Source organism: Podarcis muralis, chromosome 15, assembly GCF_964188315.1.
Source record: "Podarcis muralis chromosome 15, rPodMur119.hap1.1, whole genome shotgun sequence".
Classification (NCBI taxonomy): domain Eukaryota; kingdom Metazoa; phylum Chordata; class Lepidosauria; order Squamata; family Lacertidae; genus Podarcis; species Podarcis muralis.
Window position 1 is genome coordinate 30,902,263 of NC_135669.1, and position 25,709 is coordinate 30,927,971.

The following is a 25,709-nucleotide window of genomic DNA, read 5'->3' on the forward strand; positions in this document are numbered from 1 at the left end:
CTCCAGCGTGAAAGGTATTATTGATACCTACATATACTATTTCCTCCCTTTCCTACGGAAAGAGCCGTCCGCCCTGAACTCCCTCGAGGAAGGCGGGAGGAGGCCGCCGAGATCCCCGCTCCGACCGGGCCGCCCTCCCGTCTCGGAAGCATCGCCCGGAAGGGAAAGAGGCAAAGCGGCCGCTGCCTGAGCAGCGACGCGGCCGGAGACGACGCAGCCGAGAAAGGCGGCGGAGGGCCGAAGGGAGGAGCGAGCAAAGGCGGCGCGAGAGGCAGGAAGAGGCCGCGGCGTGGGCAAGATGGAAGTGTAAGATGGCGGAGCGACCGCGGAAGCCCCGCTTGCTCCGAAGTCACCCCGTTTCTCTCTCCTCCCCTCCCCGCCGTAGGATAAGGGGGGATTCCCTGCCTGTTAGAGGGGGGGGGGGGTGCGTGTAAATTCAGGGGAGTGGGTGAGGCCGTTCAAACTCGGGTGGGAGGAAGAGGGGGGGGGATTCCTGGAATGGTCCTTTTTCCTGAGGTGAATTTCCTCACATTTAGGTGGCTGAGGGAAAAATTTTTTAGGGGGGGGGGGAGAGATATTTCCTACTTGGGGGGATTCCTGGAATTGACTTTTCTCTAGGCAAACTTTCTCACATTTAGATGGCTATGGGGTTTTTTTTGGGTAGGGGGAAGAGGTGACCTGCAGCTGCCCTTTCCAGAGGTAAATCTCACATTTAGATGGCTAAGGGATTTTTGACGGGGTGGGGGGGGGAGTTTCTGTGATTTGGGGGGAGCAAATGGAGGGGTGGATTTCCAGGAATTGGCAATGCCTGAGGTAATTTCCTACCCTTCCCCACCCCCAAAAAATACAATTGGAGGGATGGCTGAGGAAAGGGGGGGGGGTAGAAAATGAAATCGTTCCTAAGAGGGAGAGGTGAGATGGGGTCCTGGAATTGGCATTGCTTGATGAAATTTCCTAAAATAAAAGAACACCAATATATTTGAAGGGATGGTTGAAGAAATGAGGGTGCTGGAGAGATGCCTAGAGAAATTCCTCTCCTCAAAAGTTCTGAAGGGGTGAATGAACAATCGGACGGGTGCAGACCTCCTTCTTGGGCACACAACATTATTTTTATTTTTGTCATTTCATAAAATTTATCCACTAGATTGTAAAAAAAAAAGAAGAAAAACCCTCAAAGTGACATACAATACCAAAAAAGATAAAACAATAAAATTACCACTGGAAACAATTTAAAACATTCAAAAAATTAAAATCAGTAAGCTAAAAAGAAGTGTAAAACAGGCACCAGCATTCTAAGTATCTGGGTAGGCTTGTCTATAAATGATAATATATTTAGGAGGTACTGAGCAGACAGAGAAGGGGCTGCCTGAAAAACTTGCAGAGATAAAAGGAGATGACAGTCCCTTCATGCAGCCTCACAATCTAATGCACACAGTACAAAATGAAAAGCGAGTGAGGAGGGCAGAGGAAAGCAGATGGACCCAGGACCCAGTTCTTGAAGTTATATAATCTCAATGGCATCATCTGGCTCCCTGCTTTCAGTGGCACTGTCAACATTAATTTTAGACTCTAGGTTTAATGTTCTGTTGGGTGGTAATATGTATTTATTCCACTTTTGTCCCCCTCCATTCTCCTGAGGGGAGCTCTGGGCTTCTGCACCAAAATCCTGCCCTGACCATTGCCTGCTTTTTAAGTACTGTGCACTACACACAATATCCAGCAGCTCTCAGTCTTCTGGCTAATGGATGGGGCCAGAGTGTGGGTACGTCCACTTAGAGTAAAACATGCATAGGGTTGCACTGCAGATTTTGTTAAGATTTCCCTAACTGACGGTCACTTGTTTGTGTCACCTACAGGTTACCAGATCTGTGGAGATTTTTATGCATGATCATCTTTTTCTAATTCAGAATTATTAATCTACAAGGGAGGGAGGGGGAAAGCACATTTTTGTGTCACATCCTTGACATGAATGTCTGTAAAATATTTCCATATAGCACCCTTCACCAACCTGGTATACTCCAGATGCTGGGGACCACAATTCCCACCAGCCCTAGCCAGATTTAAACATCTAGAGCAGGGGTCAGCAAACCTTTTCAGCATGGGGTCAGTCCACTATCCCTCAGACATTGTGGGAGGCTGGACTATATTTTGAAAAAATGAATGAACAAATTTCTGTGCCCCACAAATAACTCAGAGATGCATTTTAAATAAAAGGACAAATTCTACTCATGTAAAAAACACACTGATTCCCGGACTGTCCGCGGGCTGGATTTTGAAGGCTATTGGGCCGCATCCGGCCCCTGGGCCTTAGTTTGCCTACCCATGATCTAGAGGGTACCAGTCCAGGAGTGGCTGTTTCATGGGGCTTTTCTTACAACCGTCACACATAACAGTTTGTGAGCTTAAATCTGAAAATAGAAAGGATCCTGCACACTGGACAATATTGCCAGCTTTTCTTTCTTCCACACCCTCATCGTTGCTCATTTTCTGCTTCGCTCTGTCTTGGCCCAGTCCCACCCTTGCAAAAACAAAAGTAACAAAAAAAATTAAATGCCTGGGACTGGATAAGTCAAAAGCAAAGTCCATTAGTAGTTGCTAGGATAGAGCAGCTTCATTTTCATGAAGTGAAAATCAAATCCCTGTGTAAAGTCATTTCATACTTGAGAAATGATCAGATTGGTTCTTCATTTACATAGAAACACTAAGCTTTAATCAGTGCCTCTACAAGAAATGATTAACTGAAGGGCTGACATGTTTATATTCAGATTATTTAATATGAACTCTTTACCTCTTGAGGGCTCCAGGTTCCCCATTCCTGCACTATAGAAATTGGACTTACTCCATCTTCCCATATGATATGCATCATTCATCTTTACTATTTTTTAAATGAAGCTGTTAAGGATAACTTTAAAAAAATAATATGGTTACTGTTGAGTGCCAGATGGAGAGTCATTTTTAAACGCTTTACACATGTTATCACAGAACAGATTGTGTGGGATGAAGGCCACCATCATGCTGAAGCTGAATAGGTCTGATTCTGGTCAGTGTCTGAATGGGAGGCCAGCTGGGAACCACATGTGGGTTCCATGATGAAAGAAAGATAGGACATAAATGTAAGAAAAGTAAATTGCAAGCAGTTTTTCTTGCAAATGAAAACTTATGGGTGATCGCAAGGGTCTTGACAAAAAGATGGGTTTTGAGAAGTTCATTTTGAGTTTCTGTTCATAGAAATGTATTTGTTTAATTTGAAAGTTGTACTGGACATGATTGTCTTTATTTAAATGGAAACCATCTTAAAGATGCACATTTTCTTTGTTTATTACTGTGTCTTCCCCAGAAAGGAAAAAGGTTCCTCCCCCCCTCCTCCCAGGGTGTCCTGAAGTAGAAATGGATGGGGGTTATATTTGGTACAATCTGACCCTATGCACTTTTACTCAGAAGTCCCACTGACTTTACTAGTACACAGTACCAAGTACTTAGGTTGCGATCAAACTGTGTGTGTGTGTGGCAATGTCAACTGGTATCATTCTTAGCATATTGATGTAGTTACATTCAAGACGGAAATGGGACCACCCTTTGTTTTAAATGCACTTCATCAACAATAATTCTTCCTAGACCCATTAGTACATTCAGTTGCTTTCCGTACTGTGTTCTCCTTTATTTTATTTTATGTGGGGCATTAAAAAAATAGGCTTTGGTCATAGAGAATCTGCAGGGATTTCTCTAGATGTAGATGGAATGCAAAGATAGCCCTCTTCCAAAGAATCAAATATACGTATCAACAAAAAGCAGTATCCGTTTTTGCAATGCATGAATGTGTGTGTTTGTGATCTTGCTTGCTTGCTGAAGTTTCTGCTGGATCAGCAAAATGTGTGATGAGAACTGCACCTCAGCGTATTTTCAGAAGGGGGTCCCCTCTTTCCCCCCTCACCCTATCCCAATGCAATTTCAAAAACAATGCTAGAAACTGTGGAAGTTTGTGGAAGAGGCACTGAACTTGTTTGAAAGTGATGAGTATGACAGTTCTATTCAAACAGTTGGCTGTGCTTGACATAATACATTGTACTTTTAAATATGTTGCAATAGGGGGACCCGAGAATAGCCTTACCCTCCTCCTTTTATATAGCTGTGACAACTTTCTGTTGTTAGTGCTGTCTGTCTGTTCAGCAGAACCCATTGTCCTGAGGATGTATAGCGGTCGCGGCTTTGTGGTGTTTTTGTTTTCTTTTAAAAACTAACATTCTATTTATTTATAATGGAAATAAATTAAATAATATTGTCTGTAGCTTAATCGGGATTGTGCTTAAATAGTAAACAATAGCTAGCAAGTCCCAATGGAATTGAATCTAAGCAATTGTAAATAAGTGTGGGTTGCAGTAGTGCTTGCTGGCTGTGGAACATGCCAGTCTGCTCCATCTCTAGTTGTGCTTTAAAAAGGTATTTATGTGTGGCTGGTTGCTTAAAGTATGAGGGTCCACATTTGTGAATGGTGTTGATAGCAATGCAGGAATCTTGGGAGCTGCCTATCTACCCTATGGAAAGACTGGATAGCATCCACAATTGGATGTATACATTTGTTCCCTGATTCAGCAGATGATATGATGTTTGTTATCCTACTTCTCCATCTCTAAAGAAACAAGGCAGTGTGAAATTTACAAATAACAAGTAAAGCAATTCAGAAGGTACTGAGACATCCAGCAAAAGTTTCATGGCAAGCTCAGGCAGCATAGAAAGGGACACCAGCAACTTGACAGGGCCAGCACAACTGTCAAGGTTTCAAGGCAAGCTCAGCCTCCTTAGGCAGGGAATTTTGCAGCCTTCTGAGCTGCCAACAAGGCTCTCTCCCAAAGAACTGTTGTGACCCAGCCAACATTTCTGTTGTTGAGGCACAGAAGGAAACTTCTCCAACAGACCAAAACTCATGGGAATGTTTATAGCTTGGGTCACCAGGAGCATAGATGGATGGTTACTGGCCATTGCTAAGGGGAAAAAATTAAAGCCCCACTCAGAAACAGTGTTGTGGTGCGGGAAATATCTGCCCCCTTCATATCTGACAGTTAGTGGCTCTTACAGGGGGAGCAACAAACCTCCACTTTGCATTTACCCCTCCTGCCGCTATAAGCCTTTTGCTGGAAAAATAATAAGCAGCAACAGCCGCTACACACAACCAGTGGCTTGAAACTGATTTACAGTGGAATCCTATATATCATGTGTTTATTTAGAAGCAAGACCCATTGGTTTCAGTGGGACTTGCGTCCAGATAAGTGCTTATAGGACTGCACCCTTAAACATGCAGGAAAGCTCTTTCCTTAGCATATATTTTGACTCCATAGAGGTAGTTTATAGCAAAGTTAGACTATGCATTTCTAGGACCAACTCATGTTTTTAAACAAGGACTTAAGAAGAGTCCTGCTGGATCAGGCCTTAGTCTAGGATCCCATTTCCCACCATGGTCAATCAGATGTCTGTAATCAGCCAACAAAGAGGCATGAAAGCAACAGCACTATCCTACTGGTATTCCCCAGCAACTCATATTTACAGGTACTCTGCCTCTGGATGTGGAGGTACATGGATTGTGTACACTGCATAACTTTAAAGCACACCCCTGCCCACTCCAAAAATGATTATTTAATTTCCCCTCACAAAGCTATAATTCCCAGTACCCTTAACAAACTACAGTTCCCAGGATTCTTGGGATAACAAATGTGTCTCAAATGTATGGTGTGTGCACAGAAATGGTTAACAGACACTGATAGACAAATTCAAATTCATAGTGAAGTCTGATCCCTGTCTAAAGCCATCTTGTGGCAATGAATATGTGTTGTGAGAATTAGTGTATCCTTGTCTATGTGGGCAGTGAGTTTTGAGTTTGCCAGTTGAGTTCTCTTTCAAGCGAAGCTTGTATGTAAGCTTAATTGTAATGGTTGGCTTTGATGAGATGTGTCTACTCACACATGTGTAGCCTCACCCAAGCCTGGCACAAAACACTGGGAAAAACGGAACTAAGGGAATATACTTTTAAAAAATAGTTCTTTTGGAGCTTTGTAACGGGAGGCAGGGGTTTCTAAGGTGGATTTTCCACACACACACCAACACATCTAAAGCACCTTAACATATTTTATTTATTGTTTTTCTAGGAAAGATGGAAATGCAGCTCTTCTGAGCAATTATGAGGTAAAATCATTTTACTGCAATTATAATTTATGTCAAGTCCTGCCCTATTCAGAATGCTAGTTTTAACCTTTGTTCCATGCCAGATCAACAAACAAAGCTTGCATTGTAGTCATGCATTTCTTGGAGGAGTGGGGAATATAAATGTTGAAATGTTCCTACAGCCAAAATTTAAAGAAATTCTTCTCACTGGGGTGAAAGCCGCACCCCTCTGAAAATTTGTTTTTAAGGTCCTATATTCCATAAAAATGTGTGCTTGCTCTCTCCATCTGCAATAGAATGATATATACTTGACCTACAATAGTTGTTATGAGCTCATTTTGAAGATCGGGACCTCTTTCAAAAATGTAAGAAAGCCACATACCAAAATTAGCAGAAAGGACAGGAATTAAACGGTTCAGCTCATATGATGAGCTGCTAGCATTATCAAAGCTCTGATGGCATTTGAGGCCACCTCATAGCAAAGTTCTTTCTTTCAGGTGTATAAGTTGCTGACTGATCTTAAGCAGCAGCGCCGAGAGACCGGGAGAAGCAAGCAGAGTGCTGGGCAGCAGAATTTGAATACTATCATGTATGAAGTGAGTAAAACCAACAATGGAAATGATCCTGTCCCAAGCTGCAACCTTCTCTCCACATCCCACTAGCCATGCTTCTATACACAGCTCCCCCTCCCTCACCTCTCCCAGCCTTCATCACACACAAGAGCATTTGAAAAAGAGAGAGAGAGAAGGATGGGAAAAAATGTGCTTCTGCTGTCTTGATACCATTCATAATTTTAGGTAGCACAGTTATATCCACATGCAGTTTTCTAAGCCAGAAAAACTAACCCATTTAAGCTCTCTTTTTTTAAAAGGGAACATAGAGCCTTTGACTGAACCAGACCAATGTGTCTATCTAGTTCTGTACTGTGAACACTGACTGGCAGCGGCTCTCCAGGATTTCAGGTGGGGTCTTTCCCCAGCCTTACCTGGAGATGGTGGAAATTGAATCTGGGGCCTCCTGCATGTAATGCATGTGTTATTTATTCCATTGAGCTATGGTCCTTTTCCTGAAAATGAAGATTTCAGTCCATATGGTTCTGAAAAAAGGTCTGATTTTAACTAGGAACATAGGAAGCTGCCTCAGAGTAAATCATAGTGTTGATCCATCTAGCTCAGTATTGTGTACACAGGTAGCCAGTGGCTCTCTGGAGCTTGAGGCAGGAGTCTTTTTCTAGCCCTACCTGGAGATGCTATTGCATATTGTACCCTGCAACCTTCTGCATGCTTTATCAGTGAGCTGTGTTCCTTTCCCAAATATGCCCCAATCATTTTTATTTTATTTTTCTGTACTCTCTTTATTTCTAATTATGAACATTAACAGGTGTGAAATAAGAAAATGTGTTAATGTCATCATTAAACATTTGACCTCTGGATTTCCTGCTCAGTGAATATTTTAAAGCTCCCAACAATTTGATTATCATTTCTCTATTTGGTTACAACATGGCTGTGATACATTTGCTAATCTGAAGAGTAGTTTTGCTTTCAGAGAACATTGTTCCTGGTTTGGAGGGATCAGCTTTTAAGTTAGACTTGAAAAGGAGGCGTAAAGGTAGACTGAATCTGCACAATTATTTTTTTCTGCCCATCTAGACACTGAAATACATATCTAAGACACCATGCAAATTCCAGAATCCTGAGGTTGTAAGAGACTTCCTCTTGGCACTGAAAAGCCACAAGTTAACGAAGTAAGTCATTAATATTGTAATGTGGGCTGGTGGATTGTAGCTGCCAGATGAGAGGTTCAATTATTCCAACAGTTGACAAGAGGATGAAATTCCTTCCCCCAGTCTGCTGCTTCTCCCATGCAACCCCCTCCATCCCAAGCTTTGCAGGAGTGAGGCAGCAACCCAGCACTGTGTTTGTTACTGACTGCTGAGCTTGGCCTTGATGTATGATGCTTTTGAATTTCTGGTTTCAGTGTATGCTAACCCATAGAAAAGCATGAGTTTCTGAAGCACAGGGAGGTGTCAAGTGATGAAAGAGCTTGCCGCTGCCAGCAGTCATTGGCTAGGACTTAATTATTTGGTCTGGGCACATTCAATGTCTTATTTTTCTTCCAATGAACCACTGAAAGAGTGCTTGTAACCTTGGTGGTTGTATATACAGGCAGCCACCCTCTTCACAGTCCCTTCAGGGTGCGTGTGACAACTGCATCTCAAGTCTCTTTCTATGCTCCAGAGGGACTTTGCTATATATTTTTCTCCCAAAGTATGTATGTCTAAATGTATTTACCCTAAAATAATAATTTTATATACATACTGGTATGCTCTTTGAGCTGAGAGCTGCAATATAGAATTCAAAGAAATGCAAAATCTGAAAGGTAACTGCATTCATGGGATGTGTGGATTAGATCCATTTGTATGAGAATTAGCAAATAACAAATTTCTCAAGCTTTTCTGACAGTGCCATGATGAAATGAGTGGGAGGGTGGTTTCCTTTACCCCCCTTCAAAGCTGACCAAACTCTGTGTTCTGTTTTCAATCAGATTGGACTGGCTCTTCTCATTCTTCTGTGAGGCGCCAATGCTAAGTCTTTATCCTTTAGTGCTACTTAGCAGATGTTTGTGCCTTTGCAATCCAGTGGGCTCCATGTTTTCAAAGTAGCGATGAAACTTGTCAAAAGCAATCAGTCCCAAGAGATGGATGAGTGAATCTGCTTTTCAATCTGTTATCTTTTACCAGATTTTGAAGCATTACTTTTTATCAGTGGCTTTGTAGATCTAAAATGCATTTTATTTCCACTGGGCAGGTCCAATTTACAGCAGGAAAAAAAATCCAAGAGGAACATTGCTGATAAGCATAGGATATAAAAATAAAACAAATGAACAAATGACATACCCTGTGTGTCAAAGACCAGTGCATACAATCATATAGAGGTTATAAATGTGAAAATATCTTTAATGACATTCAAGGCACCAGTGTTTTAAACTGAAAGTCCAGGCATTCACTTAAAAAAAAGTTTTTATTAATATATTTTCCATAAGTAAAAAAAAAAAATACATTCATCATCTCTGTTTTCAAATTGTAGAGTCCTTCATACAGGTTAGTTGTAGTCAGTTTGTCAGTTTGAGACATTGTTGTTATAGGCAATATGGGGTTTATGGGGAGAGTGGGCATTACTTCTCCTAAACCATAAGCATGCAATTTATGAGAAAACATGGAACTGCAGAATGTAAAGTGGGTATTAATTCTGGTGGAATTACCACTGATATCCCTTCCATGAGCCTTTTTAAAATGTATTAGTGATATGCAACATGAGTCATACTCAGAGTAGACTCATTGAGAACGGTAGATACTCTCTGAGTATAAAAAGGTAAAGGACCCCTGATAGTTAAGTCCAGTCGCGAACGACAGTGGGGTTGCAGCGCTCATCTCACTTTACTGGCCAAGGGAGCCGACGTTTGTCCGCAGACAGTTTTTCCGGGTCATGTGGCCAGCATGACTTAAGCCGCTTCTGGCAAAACCAGAGCAGTGCACGGAAACACTGTTTACCTTCCCGCCGGAACGGTACCTATTTATCTACTTGCACTTTGACGTGCTTTTGAACTTCTAGGTTGGCAGGAGCTGGGACCAAGCAATGGGAGCTCATCCTGTCGCGAGGATTTGAACCACCAACCTTCCAATTGGCAAGCCCTAGGCTCAGTGGTTTAGACCCGCGTCCCTTTCTCTGAGTATAACCACTCTGCTATAATTATACAAAATCACAAACAGAACTAGGAATGCTTTATACAAAAATATGCCAGTTTGAAAAATAAATGGCTCCCAGTCTGTTTTGAAGTTTGCCTCAAGATTTTGGTGTTTCCCTGTAGGTAGTCAGATTTGAAAGATCAGTATTTATATGACGTTTATTAAACCAAAATGAAACCTCACCAGATTACATGCAAGGATACTATGCTGACAGCAGAGGGAGCTACTAGTTCAGAGTTCTTGTGTGCAGGATTAGTACATTGTTGCTTCCTGAGTGGAAAGATAGGCAAGAGAAGTAAGTAAATATTGAGCGACAATTTGCCAGGGAGTTCTCCTGAGCAAGCCTTGCTGGATTGAATGGAGGCTGAATTTTCCAGGGGGTCTTAAGGCGGGAGAAGTTCCCAGTGCCCTTGAATGAACATTGTTACTTGCTTCTGTTCTTGCATTACCACTTCAGAATAATCTATTTGGTTTAGTTTTGTTTGTTTGGACCTAAACAGAAATGTTAAGAGAAATTGTTTTTCTATTATTATTAATATTTTAAGAACATAAAAGCCTGCTGAATCAGAACATATTTTAAGAGCCTGCAGAATCAGGCCCATGGCCAATCTAGTCCAGCATCCTGTTCTTACAGTAGTCAACCAGCTGCCTGTGGGAAACCCTTAAGTAGGATTTAAGCACAAGTGCACTTTCCCTGTGTTTTCCTGCAACTGGTATTCAGAAGCATTGCTACCTCCAAGTATTTAGACAGAACACAGTCATCATGGCTAGTAGTCATTTATAGCTTTTTCCTCCATGAATTTGTCCAGTTGTCTTTTAAAACAATCTAAATTGGTGGCCACCATTGCCTTCAAACTCCACTATATCTTTTTTTAGGTGAAGCAGCCATAACTGTACACAGTACAGTAAGTCTGCAACTTGCACACATATAACTTGTGTGCATTCAGCTTTAAGTGAACGGTAAATTAAAAAAAAAAATTTTAAGAGGGCGGGGTTCTGGGGGAAATGGCTTTGGCAATTTCATCTGCCATCGAACCTTTAGGCACAATCTCTGGAACATAACTCCCGTGTAAATTGAGGGCCTAATGTATTCCAAATGTGGCTGCACCGTGGATTTGTGTAACTACATTATTATATTAGCGCTTTTATTTTCAGTTCTGTTCCTACTCATCCCTAGCATGGAACTTGCTTTTTTCACAGTTGCTGCTCATAAGAGGGTCATACATTCAGCTCTGGGAGATGTTTTAATTGAGTTCAGATTTTCCCTGAGGTTATTTTAAAAACAAACTTATATCTTAACGTTGTTAAGAAATTAAAACTGATTTACATGTTTAAAAATCCATGGTTTTTTTAAAAAATATATTTTTATGCACCCTGCTGATTCTTCCCTACTCCACTTTTTGTCTTCCTGGAGCATATTTGTGCACCCCAGAATATGAGACTCCTAAAGGGTTTTTTCTGGCGCCTCTGAACTTGAAATATTTTCTTTTCCAACTGTCTCTGGGACAGCTCTATGGAAAAGTGTGCTGTGGGTTGTAGTCGGCATCCAAAGAATCCTGGGTTCAGAAAGAGTAGTGGTTTTGAGTGTGTCTGAACAAAGAGTTACAATGAAAATTGGATGGTTTTAAAACTTTCGGGCCACTAAATGCCACAGTGGGTTTGGGTTATGGATGTGGCCATGAGCCTGTTTCCAAGCTCCCAAATGGTTTCATTTTTGCCTGTTGTGCATCTCATCTGAGGTCAAGCTGCAACTTTGGCTCTCCAGCCATTGTTTTGCGGCCAAGAAGTGTTAGCATGCGGATGGCTCCTGTAACCAGAATCCCTAAATTATATGGTGTTGTGTTCTTTGCATTTGCACAGGGCAGAAAAACTGCAACTTCTCAACCTCAGGCCTGTGACTGCCGTTGAGATCCAGTTGGTAAGTTGCGAAGCTTCCAGGTATCCCTAGCCCTTGAAGAGCAGTAACCCTTTTCCTTCTGTGTCCTGAAATGTTCAGAGTCTTTTGATGCTGCTCATTGACCTTTTTATATTTCCTGCTCCTTCTTTGTTGTTTACCTGACTGTCCTCCACTTACCTTGCTGTTTAATCGGGCCCTAACAACCCCAGTGATTTTGCCAGCGTTGTCACAAAGTGACATCTGATGTGATGACATCATGGACAACAGTAAATGAGCCACGTAGTTGGACACACCTGTGCTGCTTAAATGGCATTGAGGAGAAAATGGGGTGGGAGCCAGCAGAAGACAGATAAACTTCATGCAGCTGTTTAAAATTTTTGTGCCCTGCTTTTTAGTCTGTAGTCAGTTTTTCTTTTCTTTTAAAATGTTTTTTATTGTATCTTTGCTTTTGTGTTGTAAGCCTTCCTTAACAATTTATTTGAGGGCTGGGATCTACATTTCAGAAATAAGTATAATTAATAACTAGATGCTCAGAAAGCAGCATTGGAACAGCACAAAGACATTCATAATTAGAAATCATTTGTGTTTTTGTCAGTCATAAGATTGAACATGATTATTGCATTTATAGCCCACCTTTCACTCTACGGGGCTCAAGGCTTACATGATTCTCTCTGCCATTTGATTGCCACAACAACCCTGTGAGGTGGAATAGGCTGAAAGAGAGTGTCTGGCCCAAGGTCACCCAGTGAGCTTCATGGCCAGGTGGGGATTCGAACCCTGGTCTCCTTGGTCCTAACCACTACACCACACTGGCTCTCAAATTTAGTGGTTTTGGCTCAGACCTCTTTATGGCCAAGAGGATGATTGGCAGGGGTGGGCACCAATCTCGTCCCAAAGCGTGTGGCACAGCATAGTGGTCCACATGAGAGGTGGTGAACAGTGAAGGGTGAGGATGCAGGAGGGGAAAGTCTGGTGGCAGTGGTGTATCCTGAAGGAGTGATATGAAAGGCCAGAGGGAAACACATGGAGAAGCAGCGGCTATGTTTGGCTGCCCCCTTTGATGAGCCAGCTGTGGCTGCAGTTCAGAGGGTTCCACTAGATCAGGGGTCAGCAAACTTTTTCAGCAGGGGACCAGTCCACTGTCCCTCAGACCTTGTGGGGGGCCGGACTATATTTTGGGGGGCGAAATGAACAAATTCCTATGCCCCACAAATAACCCAGAGATGCATTTTAAATAAAAGGACACATTCTGGTCATGTAAAAACACGCTGATTCCTGGACCATCTGCAGGCCAGATTTAGAAGGTGATTGGGCCGGATCTGGCCCCGAGCCTTAGTTTGCCTGCCCATGCACTGATGATGATGTACCCTCTGTCTCTAGAATGGTTTGCCCTAATCCTGGCTCATTGAGTTGATCTACAAAGGCTAGAAGGTGAGCCCTGTTGGGTCTGCTTGCCTGCCTGCCTGCCTAGTTGCTATATGTGGGTTTTCTCCCTCAGCCACCATTCAGGGACTTGCTAAGTCCCAATTTCCACTCTGCTTGCCTCTCCAGGTTACCTAAAGCCTAGCAACCGAAGCTAACAGACCTTAAAGTACTGTGTAATAAACAGGTATTGACTGATGCGTCATTGAGAACCAATGTACCCTTGAGCACATAAAATGTCTGCTGTTTTAGAAGGAGATGAATAGCTGAAGTAAACACTCTGAGATGGCCTCTGCACCCGCTGAAGCTGTGGGAGTTGTTGAGTCAATGAAATGGGAAGAAGGTGATTTCTCTGCTCCCTCTTCCCTCTTCCCCCAACAAAAGGAAGTTCATTAGGTTACAGCAGATTGAAGACAAAAGGTGACTGTCAGGTTAATCCCCCCCAATAAAAGCACTTGTTTCTAAACCTCTTCCTGAATGCAAAGCCTAGGAAATGGATCTGGAAGCTGAAGCATGTGGATATCATTCCATGTTGCAGAATTGACTTAGCAGTAGATTTCCCCTTCTTTATTTATTTGCGTTTCTGTGCTGTCTCTTTTCAAAGCAATGTACAGCAAGCAGGAGGAAAAGAAATTGAAATAATTCACCCAGCTTGAAAAGTACACATATGTGGCAGGCAAGCTATCGCAAGGAGAAATTAATTTGAGACTGAGTATAAAGAAGTTAAAGAGTGGGAGCCTGCGTCAGCAAATGGTTAAGAGATGTTCTTTTTCTCATTGAGATAAGAGTTTACTTGCAGAGGCTTACGGTTCAGAGATGGAGACTTACGTATATCTGATTTTACTTGGCACGAGGAATAATTTTCTGTTTGCTCTTGTCATGATCATCATGATATGAAAATGCGACCGTCCTTTCAGATAGCCCTTCTCTATTCCATTGAGGCAAATTCCCTGCAGTTCCAGAGAACAAATGCCAATTTAAAGGTGTGGGTTTAAAGGTGGATTTTACCCTGGTCAAATTGGCGAAAATGTACAAAACAGGAAACAAAGTTTGTTGGAAATGTAAAAATAAAGATGGGGACCTTTATCATATGTGGTGGGTATGTGAGAAAATGAAAAGATTTTGGAACCTGATATATGATGAATTAAAGAAACTTTTTAGATACACCTTCCCCAAAAAACTGGAGGCATTCCTATTAGGGATAATAGGGGATGAAATAAAAAAATGAAGACCATAAGTTATTTCAATATGCAATGGTGGCAGCTAGGGTCCTTGTAGTACAAAAATGGAAGTCATCAGAGATTCCAACAGTTATGGAATGGCAGGTAAAACTTTTTGAATATGCTGAATTAGCAATAATGACAAATAAAATTCGACATCAAAAAGGGTCAAAGTTCACAGAAGAATGGAGTAAATTTATGACATATATAGAATTGAACTGTAGAAGTTTAAGAACTACAGCAGGACTAGGATAGTTCTTGTGACGTGTGTAGAAAAGCAGAAGAAACTGTAAGAGGAGATGTACATTATGAAAACCGCAACTGGGAGGGAAGGAAATCGAGGCGCTATTTAGCGCAATGTAAATAAGATGACATTAAGAATGAATGTAAAGATTGTTTTATTTTGTTTTTTGGAAAATGACAATAAAAAGTATTTAAAAATAGAAATAAAAAATAAAAATAAAGGTGTGGGTTGGCAGTTGCCATAGAAAAAGAAGGGACTATCTGGGTGTGTGTGTCCCCCAGAACAAGACATTTCTGAAAACATGATGTGTTAATGTTTGAACATTAAGGGGATTCATAGTGTGTGTGTGTGTGTGTTTCCAATGATCTCTTTGCAGCTTGTGAAAATTTGGTATTGGTTACAGTAATAGTTCATTGAATTCCTTTGTTAAGTACCATCACTGCACATTTTTACACTGCCCAGTTTGCTGCTTGAACGACCACAGCAGGAGGGCAGCAGCTTCCTGATCTTATCTCTCAGCTTAGCAAAGATGCAGCAGATCTGTGAAGTGCCTGTCATCCTGGCATGCTTTGCCCAAAAGGGCCCTGTGGGCAAAATTCAGAGGCCTGGCAGGCCTAATGAGGCCCACAGGCTAGAGATTCAGCAATGCTAGTCTGTCACATAGAAGGAAAACCTCCCTGATTTAGTGACTCTGTCACTTGCTTCTCTATTTGATTTTATGTCTTGTTTCATTGATCCTCTTTTAAAAAACTTTTTAAAGAAGATCTTATTTTTGTGTTTTAATCTGCTGCAGGTTTTATCCTGTTGCTTTGTGCTTTCTATGAACTGCTGTGCCTCTTGCTCCAAAAGCAGTGTGTTCCAAGCACAAGAGAAATGTCCCAAATAAATAAACAGTTAGGTTTGCCAAACATTCTAGGAACATCAGGAGCAGTTTCAGAAGACACAGGAATCTTGGATTGAATTCACTGGGTAGAAATGAAGGGTTGGATCTAGACTAAGTTGGAGTGACAGCATGGTCCTATGAATGGTTATCCAGAAATAAGTCCCAATGAGTTCCCCAGTAACTGCTTCTAGGATTGCAGCTGTTGGTTTCCATTGAAATCAATGGAATTTGAGCTCGTCACAGCTATCTCTTCACATTGATTTCATTGGGGCCTAAGCATCCCTAACTTAGCCTTGCACCACGCCCATTTTGGCTATTTTTGCTTTTACAGTATTAGCCAACTGGCTGGGGCTGATGGGAGTAGTGGTCTGAAACATCTGGAAGGTACCAGGTTGGCAAAGTTTGTCTGTGCTTTGCCCTAAGGAACGGTTTGCTCTTAGCATGTGATGGTGGCAAGAGACCAGAGGTGGCTCACTGCTTTTTCCTCTGCAGATTGTGGAAGAAAGTGAGGAGAGGCTCACTGAAGAGCAGATTGAATCCCTGCTCCAGACGGTCACTAGAAATCTTCCTGGAGACCCAGAGCAAGAAGAGCAGCAGGAGTCAGCCATGGCTGCGGAGGAAGAAGGAGACGGGGTATAGAAAGACTTGGACCATGTGGGTGGCCTTGCCAAAATGTTATCACTGGGGAGAGTCAGCCAAACATTCCAGTTGCAAAGAGGTTCCAGGGAGGATGAAGACTCCCCCCTCCCTCATTTGCTGACTAACACACAGTGATATCACCCTGCAGTGTTTTTCATGTTTGTTTATCCTCCACAAGAGCAACAATTACCAACAACAGAATTCTTAACAAATGTTCTATTTGTGGGATAAGAAAACTGGATTTGTCTGAGATGCAGATGCTGTGGTTGGTTCCATGTGCCTTTTATGTGTGTACTCCTTTGAGTAAGATTTACATGCAGCTGGCCTTCTGATTACCAGTTGGTTTCTAGTGCTTCTGAATGACCCGACCTGTTTTGCAAAATACGTCTCACAATTGATTGCAAAATCTTGTTCTGCTTCTTTATTTACTAGAGAGGTGTATCCAGTTTTTCTTCTCTCGCATTACCAGAGTGCAGGATCACCCAACAAAGTAAACTGGCAGTAGGTTCAGGACTGGAGAAAGGGAGCAGCTCTTGACGCAACACATGACCTTACAGAATTGATAGCCAACACATGAGCTCAGATAGCTGTAAAAAGAATTAGAAGGGCTGCAACTCAGGGGCAAAGCATCTGCTTTGCATGCAGAAGGTCCCAGATTCAATCCCCAATGGCATCTCCAGACAGAGCTGGGATGGACTCCTTGCTTCAAACCCTGGAGAGCAGCTGCTTGTCAGTGTAGACAACCCTGAACTAGATGGAAAACTGATGTTACTTGTATGAGTAAGTGGGGTGACACGATAACTCAATGGAACCTCCATGCACAGAAGCCCTAGTACTTCTGAATGCCAGAGGCCAGGGACAAACAAGAGTGGAGAGTGTTGGATTTGTGCCCTGCTTATGAGCATTTGGAAGCATCCATCCATTGTTTGGCAGAAATTGAATTCTGGATCTCATTCTGATCTCATAAGGCAAAACTTTCCCTTCTTTATGCCTTTCAACCAACAGCAAACAGTCTCTTCTGTCCTTAGGCCCTGTGACCCATTTCCCCTTCCCTTATCTTTTATATCCACACCTCATTCTATTAGGCCCTCTGACCCCAGTCATCATCCTTCTCCTTCTCCCAATCTGTGTTCTTTTCTCTTCAGCCCTGTTGCCTCTGGGGCCCCTCATCTCCTTAGTTCCTCAGTCTCCTGGACACTTTTCTCTCTCTGCTTTCTAGATCTCACATACTCTCCCTGCTTAGAACTGGTTTGGACTTAGAAAGCATAAAACATGAAGGACCTGGCTTGCATTACATCACTGTATTTAGAACACCAAGGTTGGAGACATCTGGCTTTTGCTATAGGGTTCCTGCCCTTCCCTGCTCTTGCAGTTCTGGGCATCTGTCAACATCTGCCCACCTCCCTCCCTCCCATTCATGGGAACACAGGGCCCATTTCTGAAACTTTGCATTTTGTGTTTGTAGAAGCTGTGTAAAAGAATGAATGCATGAAAAGATAAGCAGAGATGTGGTTTAAATTTGGGGTGTGTGCTCTGTTTATCCAGGCAATGATACATATTTTTGCACCGTCTTTATCAGAACTTGACAGTTAATTATTAGGGCCTGCTAGTGTGTGAGGGACCAATCCCTGAAAGCAAAAACAAATAGAAATGTTCCTCAGCAGCTAAGAATGCATTCCCCTTCCCTCCCAGCACATTCTTCTGTTTGCGGATGTCGTGGTTTGTAAGCTTAGCTCGAATAAACCCCAGCCTGCTGTGCGAAGCAACTGCCTGAGGTGTGTCTTGAAAGGTTTTGGAGACCTGGAATGTTTCTGCACCATTTGGTGAACCAGCCAATAGTTTGGGGGGGGGGGGGTCCAGCAACATTTGGAGGGCCGAAAGTTACCTATCCCAGATCTAACTCTTCAGAAGCCACATAGTAATGTTAAGTAGTTCACAAATAAACATCATGATCACATTGTGTTATACCTCTTTAGGTATAAAAACTTTGGTCTAGGATACCTTAGGGACCACCTGCTTCCTTCTATTCCTGTTTGATCACTCAGGATTTTTGGGGGAGTAGTCGCCCATGATTCACATGCTGTTTTAGTATTGTGAACCCAATTTTGTAGAACTCACTCCTTGTTGAGGTCAGATAGACCCCCTTTCTGTTGAACCTCCAGCACCCAATGAATAGTTCTTTATTCCAGCAGGCATTTTAAGTGAATTCTGATGTTATAATTTTAACCACTTTATTGTATTGGGTTCTTGTATGTGCCACATAGAAGCAACTAATTTAGCAGTATGACGCGGGTGGCGCTGTGGGTTAAAGCCTCAGCGCCTAGGACTTGCCGATCGAAAGGTCGGCGGTTCGAATCCCCGCGGCGGGGTGCGTTCCTGTTGCTCGGTCCCAGCGCCTGCCAACCTAGCAGTTCGAAAGCACCTCCGGGTGCAAGTAGATAAATAGGGACCGCTTACTGGCAGGAAGGTAAACGGCGTTTCCGTGTGCTGCGCTGGCTCGCCAGGTGCAGCTTTGTCACGCTGGCCACGTGACCTGGAAGTGTCTCTGGACAGCGCTGGCCCTCGGCCTCTTGAGTGAGATGGGCGCACAACCCCAGAGTCTGTCAAGACTGGCCCGTACGGGCAGGGGTACCTTTACCTTTACCTGCCCAGGCTTGCACCCCAGAGAGGTCACTGCAGGCGCTGTGATTCTTTAGTGGTTTGACTCCCCCCCCCCCCCGAGGTGCACTCCATTGTCTCTCGAGACAGACAGATGCCAACAAGAAGAAGTAATATTTTAGTTCCTTGAGACTTATGCCCAAGTAAGTCAAGTACAGGACCTCAGCCTAATACATTTGCTCTGGCAGCGGCTGAGGAAGTGCTGCTTGGGCTTTTCTCCTTCACGGCCTCCAAGGCAGATCTCAACAAGCCAGAACACATTTACCAACCTCTGGTGCTGATGGGAGTTGTAGTCTCTTTTTGGAAAACTGCCTGAAGATTTCTAATGCAGAAAGCTTGGGAATCTATAAGCAACTATATGAAGTCTTGTTACCTTTTAATTAGATGTTGCATTTTTATTAGATGTTATTTTTTGTGGTTGATTTTCTTGCAGTTGTAACTTCCTTGTAATTTTTAATGTTATATTTTAAATTGTAACCACGCTAAGACCTAAGGGTGGAGGGTGGGCAAATAAAATAGAACAGATAGTCTAAGTTGAATTGAAAACAACTGTTAAGAAGCAGTGCAGCCAGCAGCAGAAGCCTAGGAGAATATTGTCTAGACAATAAATTTGGTAGTTTTTGGATCTCTTTGGAAAAAGATCAAACTGGGGAGTGGGGTAGTTTGGCACCAGAACTTGGGAATGCTCATGTTTCCTGCTACTGAAATCAGCTGGGTGGAATAATTCAGAGAGAGAACATCAGATGAGAAAGAAACAGCTCAGCAGTGTGTGTATGGAGGAGTGGGACCTAAGATGGGGTGGGCTTTGGGGAGAGGCCTGCAGGAAATGTCTGTGCTGCCAGCTTGAAGTTTTCCCACTCCTTCGTTTTTAGGCCCAGGCCAGGGAGACAGCTAATGATAATGCTACAGCCATGTGTGTGCTGCAGGGCTTTCCTAGATAACGCTCCTGTTGATTTTCCTAAGCTTTGCTTTTCAATCCTTTGACTGTTCCTCAAAAATGACTAGCTTTTTTAGAAAAGAAAAAGATGAGAAAACAAATGTGCTCCTGGTTTTCCATTTGATGCCTGGGTTTAGCCAGTGGTGTTGGGCACTGTCAATGGAGCTGCTGGGATTAGAAGACCTTTCTGGTTTTCCTGCCTGCTGAAGCAGAGATACCCCTCCTGGGTGTATTCCAAACACACCATACTTAACTTTTAAAATAAGAGTTGTGGTAGGGAGTTGTGTTTTAACCTTCTAATTATGGCACGGAGTGTTCTATGAGCAGGTACGGTCTTTGATCCTCCTGACTCCGGCCTAGTGATGGAGTCAACTCTCTGACTCAACCCCCTCCCCAATCTGCACCATGGCGACAATAAAAGCAGCCTATCCTACGGGGCTATTGTAGAGATTGCTGAGAATCATGACTAGAGTTGCTAAACATGATTTCTAGTTTTCCATAGGTTGGAAACACTTTGGGGCAGAGATTCGGAGATACTTCAGAACAAAGCTTATGTAGGCCGCTAACACACAGCACAGTCTTCAAAACATCTTTAAACGTCCTTCTACATACATAAAGAAAGGTTAGAGGTCATGGGATGTTAAATACGCACGGCTTCATAATGAAATCAATTTCCTTGGGGTGTTCCAAAACATGTGGTCTCAACTTACAACTTATCAGGCAGTTGTCTAGACAACCAGACCTTCAGTGGAGGCTCTTGACGTTCTTTTCCTGTATCTGTCCCTGGAACTTCTCAAGGAGATGCGGATGCTAACGCACGACAGACATAGGAACACATCCTTCCAGTTGTGCCACTTTCAGGGTCAGATAGGAGAGGTGGAATGCTACGTAGGAGGGAGGCATGAGTCACAAAGTGCAGGCATGCAGAAATCATTCATGGATGCATTCTAGTCACTGGCTAAATGCAATTAATAGCAGAACATTTTTAAAATCAAAAAATCTACATCCTGGGTCTCTTAATTCTAATATAATTAGTGAGACCAAGGCTGCAATTCTGTATCCATTTACCTTTGTGTGAACACTGAATACAGCAAAGGCTTACCTCTCATTTAATCCCCCAAACAGGCCTGTGACGTAGGCTAGGCTGAGACTTAGTGACTGGCTCAAGGTCACCCAGTGAGCTTCATGGCTGAGTGGGGATTTGAACCTTGGTCTCCTAAGTCTTAGTTCAATTCAACCTCCCAAAGACTCTCTGCACAAATTTCTGAAATAGAGCTGTAGGCTTCCAAAGGGTCTGGAACTTCGTTCCCAGAGTAGATGTTAACAGCCCCCAGACATGTTCCAAAAAAAAAAAAAAAAAAGGCAGTTTGAATGAGCACCCCACCCCACAAACTCCAGCCAGGAAACTCCACCTGCTACATTATTTCAGGTCATGCTGCTCTTGAAGGTGCAGAATTAAACGTACACAAAAAACTTACTACATATGTCGATTTATGAGGTTAATTTGGGATGACAGAGAATACTACATATATGCACAAATGCTTCATGTCCTAACTGAGCAATCCATTTCAACCTGTCGGCTCATTGATCGCCCTTTAATCTTCCAAATCCAGGCAGTTCCATTTCTGCACTGTTGCTGATGCAACCCCCGTTCAAATATATAGATTTGGAGGCTAGCATTGCGTGAGCTGTCTCCAGGTACTGCTTGGCGTGTTTAACTTGCTTTTATTAGCAGACTCTCATCTCTGCTGTGACATGTCCCAGGTTCAGCTGTCAGCCAAGGTCTGATAGATCTAGATGCACAGCTGAATTCTCATTATGCACTGTACGTACTGTATGCATTTTATTAAGCTTCCCTCCTGCCTAGCAGAAAAGCAGATGTTTAGGAAGGTAGAGAGGTTGGGGGAAAGAGGGGAGACCTGCAGAGTTTTTAAATAAGAGAACAGTGCCAAACATAAATGGTATGGAGAAAATGGATAGAGAAATTTTTCCTCTGCTGTAATACCAGGACGGGGTGTGTGTGTGTGTGTGTGTGTGTGTGTGTGTGTGTGTGTGTCACCCAATGAAACTGAACGTTGGAAGATTCAGGAAAGACAAAAGGACTTCTTCACATGCTGCAATGGCTACTAGCTCTGATGGTTTTCTCTGCCTCCATGGTTGGAGGCAATGATAGTTCTGAATGCCAGTTGCTGGAAATCATATTGATATTGAGGTATCTGGACTCTAGCCTGCATAATCCTGAATTTTAGATCAATGTAGAATGACTGCAAGCCCCACAGCCAGCAGAAAGTATTCTGGACATGGGTAGAAGCATCCTGTGGCTGCCTGCAGGTTTTGGGAACCAAATAACTTGTTGATGATTAACATGGAAACTTTGGACTCGCATGCATAATCCGAACCAGTGGCTTGAGTGTTTAGTTTGTATAAAGTGCTTTTTCCTTCCTCCTAGAGGTGACTTAAAATTGGTAAGGTTGCCACCCTATTTCATCTCCCCCAAGTGTTTTAGGTGGGTTCAAGTGGATTGAGTGGTGCCAAATAATCTCTCAGTTTGCCCTGAAATCTTTGGAATATGTGGTTTTTATTTCTAAGAAATGTCATCATTCTTTAAAAAAAATGAATACACAAACAATGATCCAAGGCAGTTAACAAAAGTCACTATAAAAACAACAAGCACCCACTTCTCAATCAGATTAAAATTTGTATCGTAAAAGACCAACAACCAAAAAGATAAAACATGTTGAGCCATAAAAGGAAGGCTGTGATTCTAAGTATGCCTGTGTGGCTGTGCATCCCAGAAGAGCATAAGAAGAGCCTGCTGGATCAGGCCAATGGCCCACCTAGCCCAAACAGGAAACTCAAGCAGGGCCTGGCCACAAAAGTAGCTCTCCCCTCCTTTGGTTTCCAGCAACTGGCATTTCGAAGCATTGCTGCCTACCTAAGTTAAATATGCTTATCAAAGAAATGCTAGAAATTACAAAAGAGGGGGAAATGTAAAAACCTGCAGGCATAACTTCGAAAACAGACTTGCTGGACTCTCTTTTTAAAAGAAACTGGACTCTGTGAACCCTGGTGTTCAAAGCAGGTTGCAGGGATGACGTCTGTCTGAGATGCCTCCACCCGATGTGCCATGGATTAATAACTGTGATGCCTCCTCCCCTTCTTTACACTTTGCTCTGGCTTCTGGTTAGGCTTCCTTAGCCCTCTGGGGTCATTTGTTCCAGTCTATGAGAAGAGTCTGGCTGCTGGATCAGGCCTATCTAGTCCAGTTCTCACAGTGGCCAACCAGATGGCTGTGTGGGGAAACCCAAAAGCAGGACCTGAGCACAAGAGCCTGCTCCTTTCCTTTGCATTCCAGCAACTGGTGTTTAGAAGCATGGCTGCCTCCAAAGTGGAGACAGAGGGCATAGCCAGCACAGCTAGTAGCCACTGCTAGCCATATCAGCCATGGATTTGTCTACGCCTCTTTCTAATCTAAGCCCTCCAGGCTGATGATCATCACTGCCTCCTGTGGCAGAGAGTTCCATAGTTCAACTATGAGCTGCCTGAAGAAGTATTTTCTGTCATCTGTCCTGAATCTCCAAACAATCAGCTTCATGGGGTGTCCACAAATTCTAGTGTAATGAGAGGGAGAAAAAACATTTTCTCTACCCACTCTTTCTGTGTCAAGCATCATTTTATAAGCATCATCTTAGTCGTCTTTTCTCTAAACGAAAAACCCCCTAAACTTTCCTCATAGGGGGAATCGCTCCATCCCGTTTTAATCTGCAAGGCTTCTGCATGCCTTAACCACGTTGTAGGGAACAGTAGCAGTACTCAATGCAACTATTATTAGGGTTACGATGCCCATATTTCACGTTAGGCCAGACCCCCCCCCCTCCCATCCTTCCAGCTGCGTTTCTCCCCCCGCCAGCTGTGCGCTCTGATCCAGCTGCCTGTCCAGATGACCCACGTGGGTGGTGATGGGGGAAGCCCAGGCTGGAAGGAATCTGGGGGTGGGGTGGAGCCAAAGGAAGCCCCGCCCTCCTGCCCATCACCCCCTCGCGCCACCAATGGGGCGCGGCGACACAACGGCCAATCCTGGGAGGGCTTGTGATTTCCATGGCAGCGCCGCAGCGGACGGAGCTGACTAGGAGCCTGGTGAGGCTTGGAGGCGCAGCGGGAGCGGCGGGGACAGGATGGGACCCGCGAGGAGACCCCCGACAGGTAAAGTGGGAGCCCCCACCCCTTGCTTCGCAGCGGCTTTCCTGTGTTTTGCATGCAGCTGATCCCTGAACTCCCGGGGGCGGGTAATCGGGAGCTCGGATCCCATTTAACCGACCGCAGAGCCGAGAAGACGACATCCTCTCTGCCTGCGTGGGTGCTGGCTTGATGCTTCTTACTATTTCTTTCTCGTGCTTTCTATAAACTCTGCGTTGTTGCTTTTTCAAAAAACGGGGATCGGGGGAGAGCGTCTCTGAGCATGCACAGATTCCACCAAGCCTGTTTCTTCGTATGTAGGCTTGTTCCCCAACAAAGGGTGCCTCCCACGTGCTCAGAGGTGCTTTGCCCTTACATTGATTTTCCCCCCTTTTTGTTGAAATAGAAAGTTTCTGACCACGCACAAAATTCCCCCACCTGCTTTATTTTAATCTGCTTTTATGCAGAAGACTGAAGCGGTATGTGTGTCGGAACTGTACTCTGGATGTGCTCGGAGGCGTTTTTAAAAATGCTCTTTTAAAGATGCCAACCTCTTGAGAAGAGCAGCCAGCCAGCGTTGCCACCGAGGATTTTGAATGACTCAGTTGCCACCTAAATAATTCATATTTGTGTTTCATTAATTGAGCAGAAAGTTTGTTAAGCCAGAAAAACCAGATATTTGTTTGTCTTTGATCTTCTGGATGGTTTCTATTAGAGGTGTTTAAGATGTAGATAGAAAACCTTTCTGGTCATGTACAATAACTCCGTACCCTGTGGTGTTTTTTTTTTAAATAAAAAAACTGCGTATAGTGGCCTGTACATGCTCAGAGAAACTGTTCTTCGCTGTATTTTTAATCAGCTTTCTGTTGGAAATGAAGGGTGTTTTATACCTGCTGGGATATACTGTGTCTTTATATTGATTGTAACTTGATTCTGACATATATGGGGATCTCTGAGCAGGGCATTTTAAATTTAAAAAGATTGAAAAGTGGGCCTCTGAACATGGTTAGAACGCCCCTTTGAAGAGAATCCTAACACAGCTTTCAGGAGATCTCATCCACTTACTTTCAAGAGGGCATCTGTCCCAAATAATCTTTCTTACTATGCCTCATGGCACCCTGCAGCAGGTGGGTTGCATAAAAGATTAAGAGTCTGTAGACACAAACTTAAATGTCACAGGAGATGAGCCGGCTAATTTCCTGTCCAAGCTCGCCCCAGGTGAGCCGTTCAGTCAGTCAGTCTGCAGCAGCCCACCCAAATTGGATCATCCCAATAGAGTTCAGTTCATTTACTCTTTATTCATTTCACAAGAGTTCCCGCTGCAAATCAATTTAGTCCCCCCCCCCCATCATCTCGAGTTAGTCATCTATGATTAATTTATTTCCTGACGTTAATATTCTGCCCGTGAACCCAGACCACCTCCCAATTCAATTTCCTCTGGGTTCGTTACCCACCCAGAAACACTTGAGATATTTAGGGGGTGGAGTGGCAGAAATGTGCAGTGGCTTTTCTGCTAGAATCACTCCAGTGTCCCTTGAATATGTGAGTCTAGGACAAATTCATGGAGGATTCACGGCTATTGTGTTCCTCCACGGGTCAGAGGCAGGAACACTTCTGAATACCAGTTGCTGCACACCGCAGGAGGGGATAGGGCTCTGGTGCTCAAATCCTGCTTGCAGGTTCCCCACAGGCATAGTTGGCTGCTGTGAGACAGGATGCTGACTAGATGGACCAT

The 25,709-nt window shown here is 43.4% G+C and overlaps 2 protein-coding genes across 5 annotated transcripts in view; both read left to right on the forward strand.

Annotated features, from left to right (window-relative positions):
- The first annotated feature begins 41 nt into the window (after nucleotides 1-41).
- CRCP (CGRP receptor component) lies at nucleotides 42-19,454 on the forward strand. The gene is made up of 6 exons (XM_028707476.2): nucleotides 42-306; nucleotides 6,138-6,174; nucleotides 6,651-6,749; nucleotides 7,803-7,897; nucleotides 11,759-11,816; nucleotides 16,057-19,454. The coding sequence occupies exons 1-6, from the start codon at nucleotides 299-301 to the stop codon at nucleotides 16,201-16,203; spliced, it is 444 nt and encodes a 147-aa protein (XP_028563309.1). The 5' UTR covers nucleotides 42-298; the 3' UTR covers nucleotides 16,204-19,454.
- The window catches only part of TPST1 (tyrosylprotein sulfotransferase 1), a 25,163-nt gene continuing 11,226 nt past the window's right edge, over nucleotides 11,773-25,709 (forward strand). For 2 of the 4 annotated variants that reach the window (XM_028707468.2, XM_028707473.2), the window contains exon 1: nucleotides 23,753-24,001. The gene's annotated coding sequence lies outside the window, so the exon portion shown is untranslated. Of the gene's footprint in view, nucleotides 11,817-23,752; nucleotides 24,002-25,709 lie in introns of those variants that run through there. The other 2 variants (XM_028707470.2, XM_028707471.2) reach the window with 2 other exon arrangements.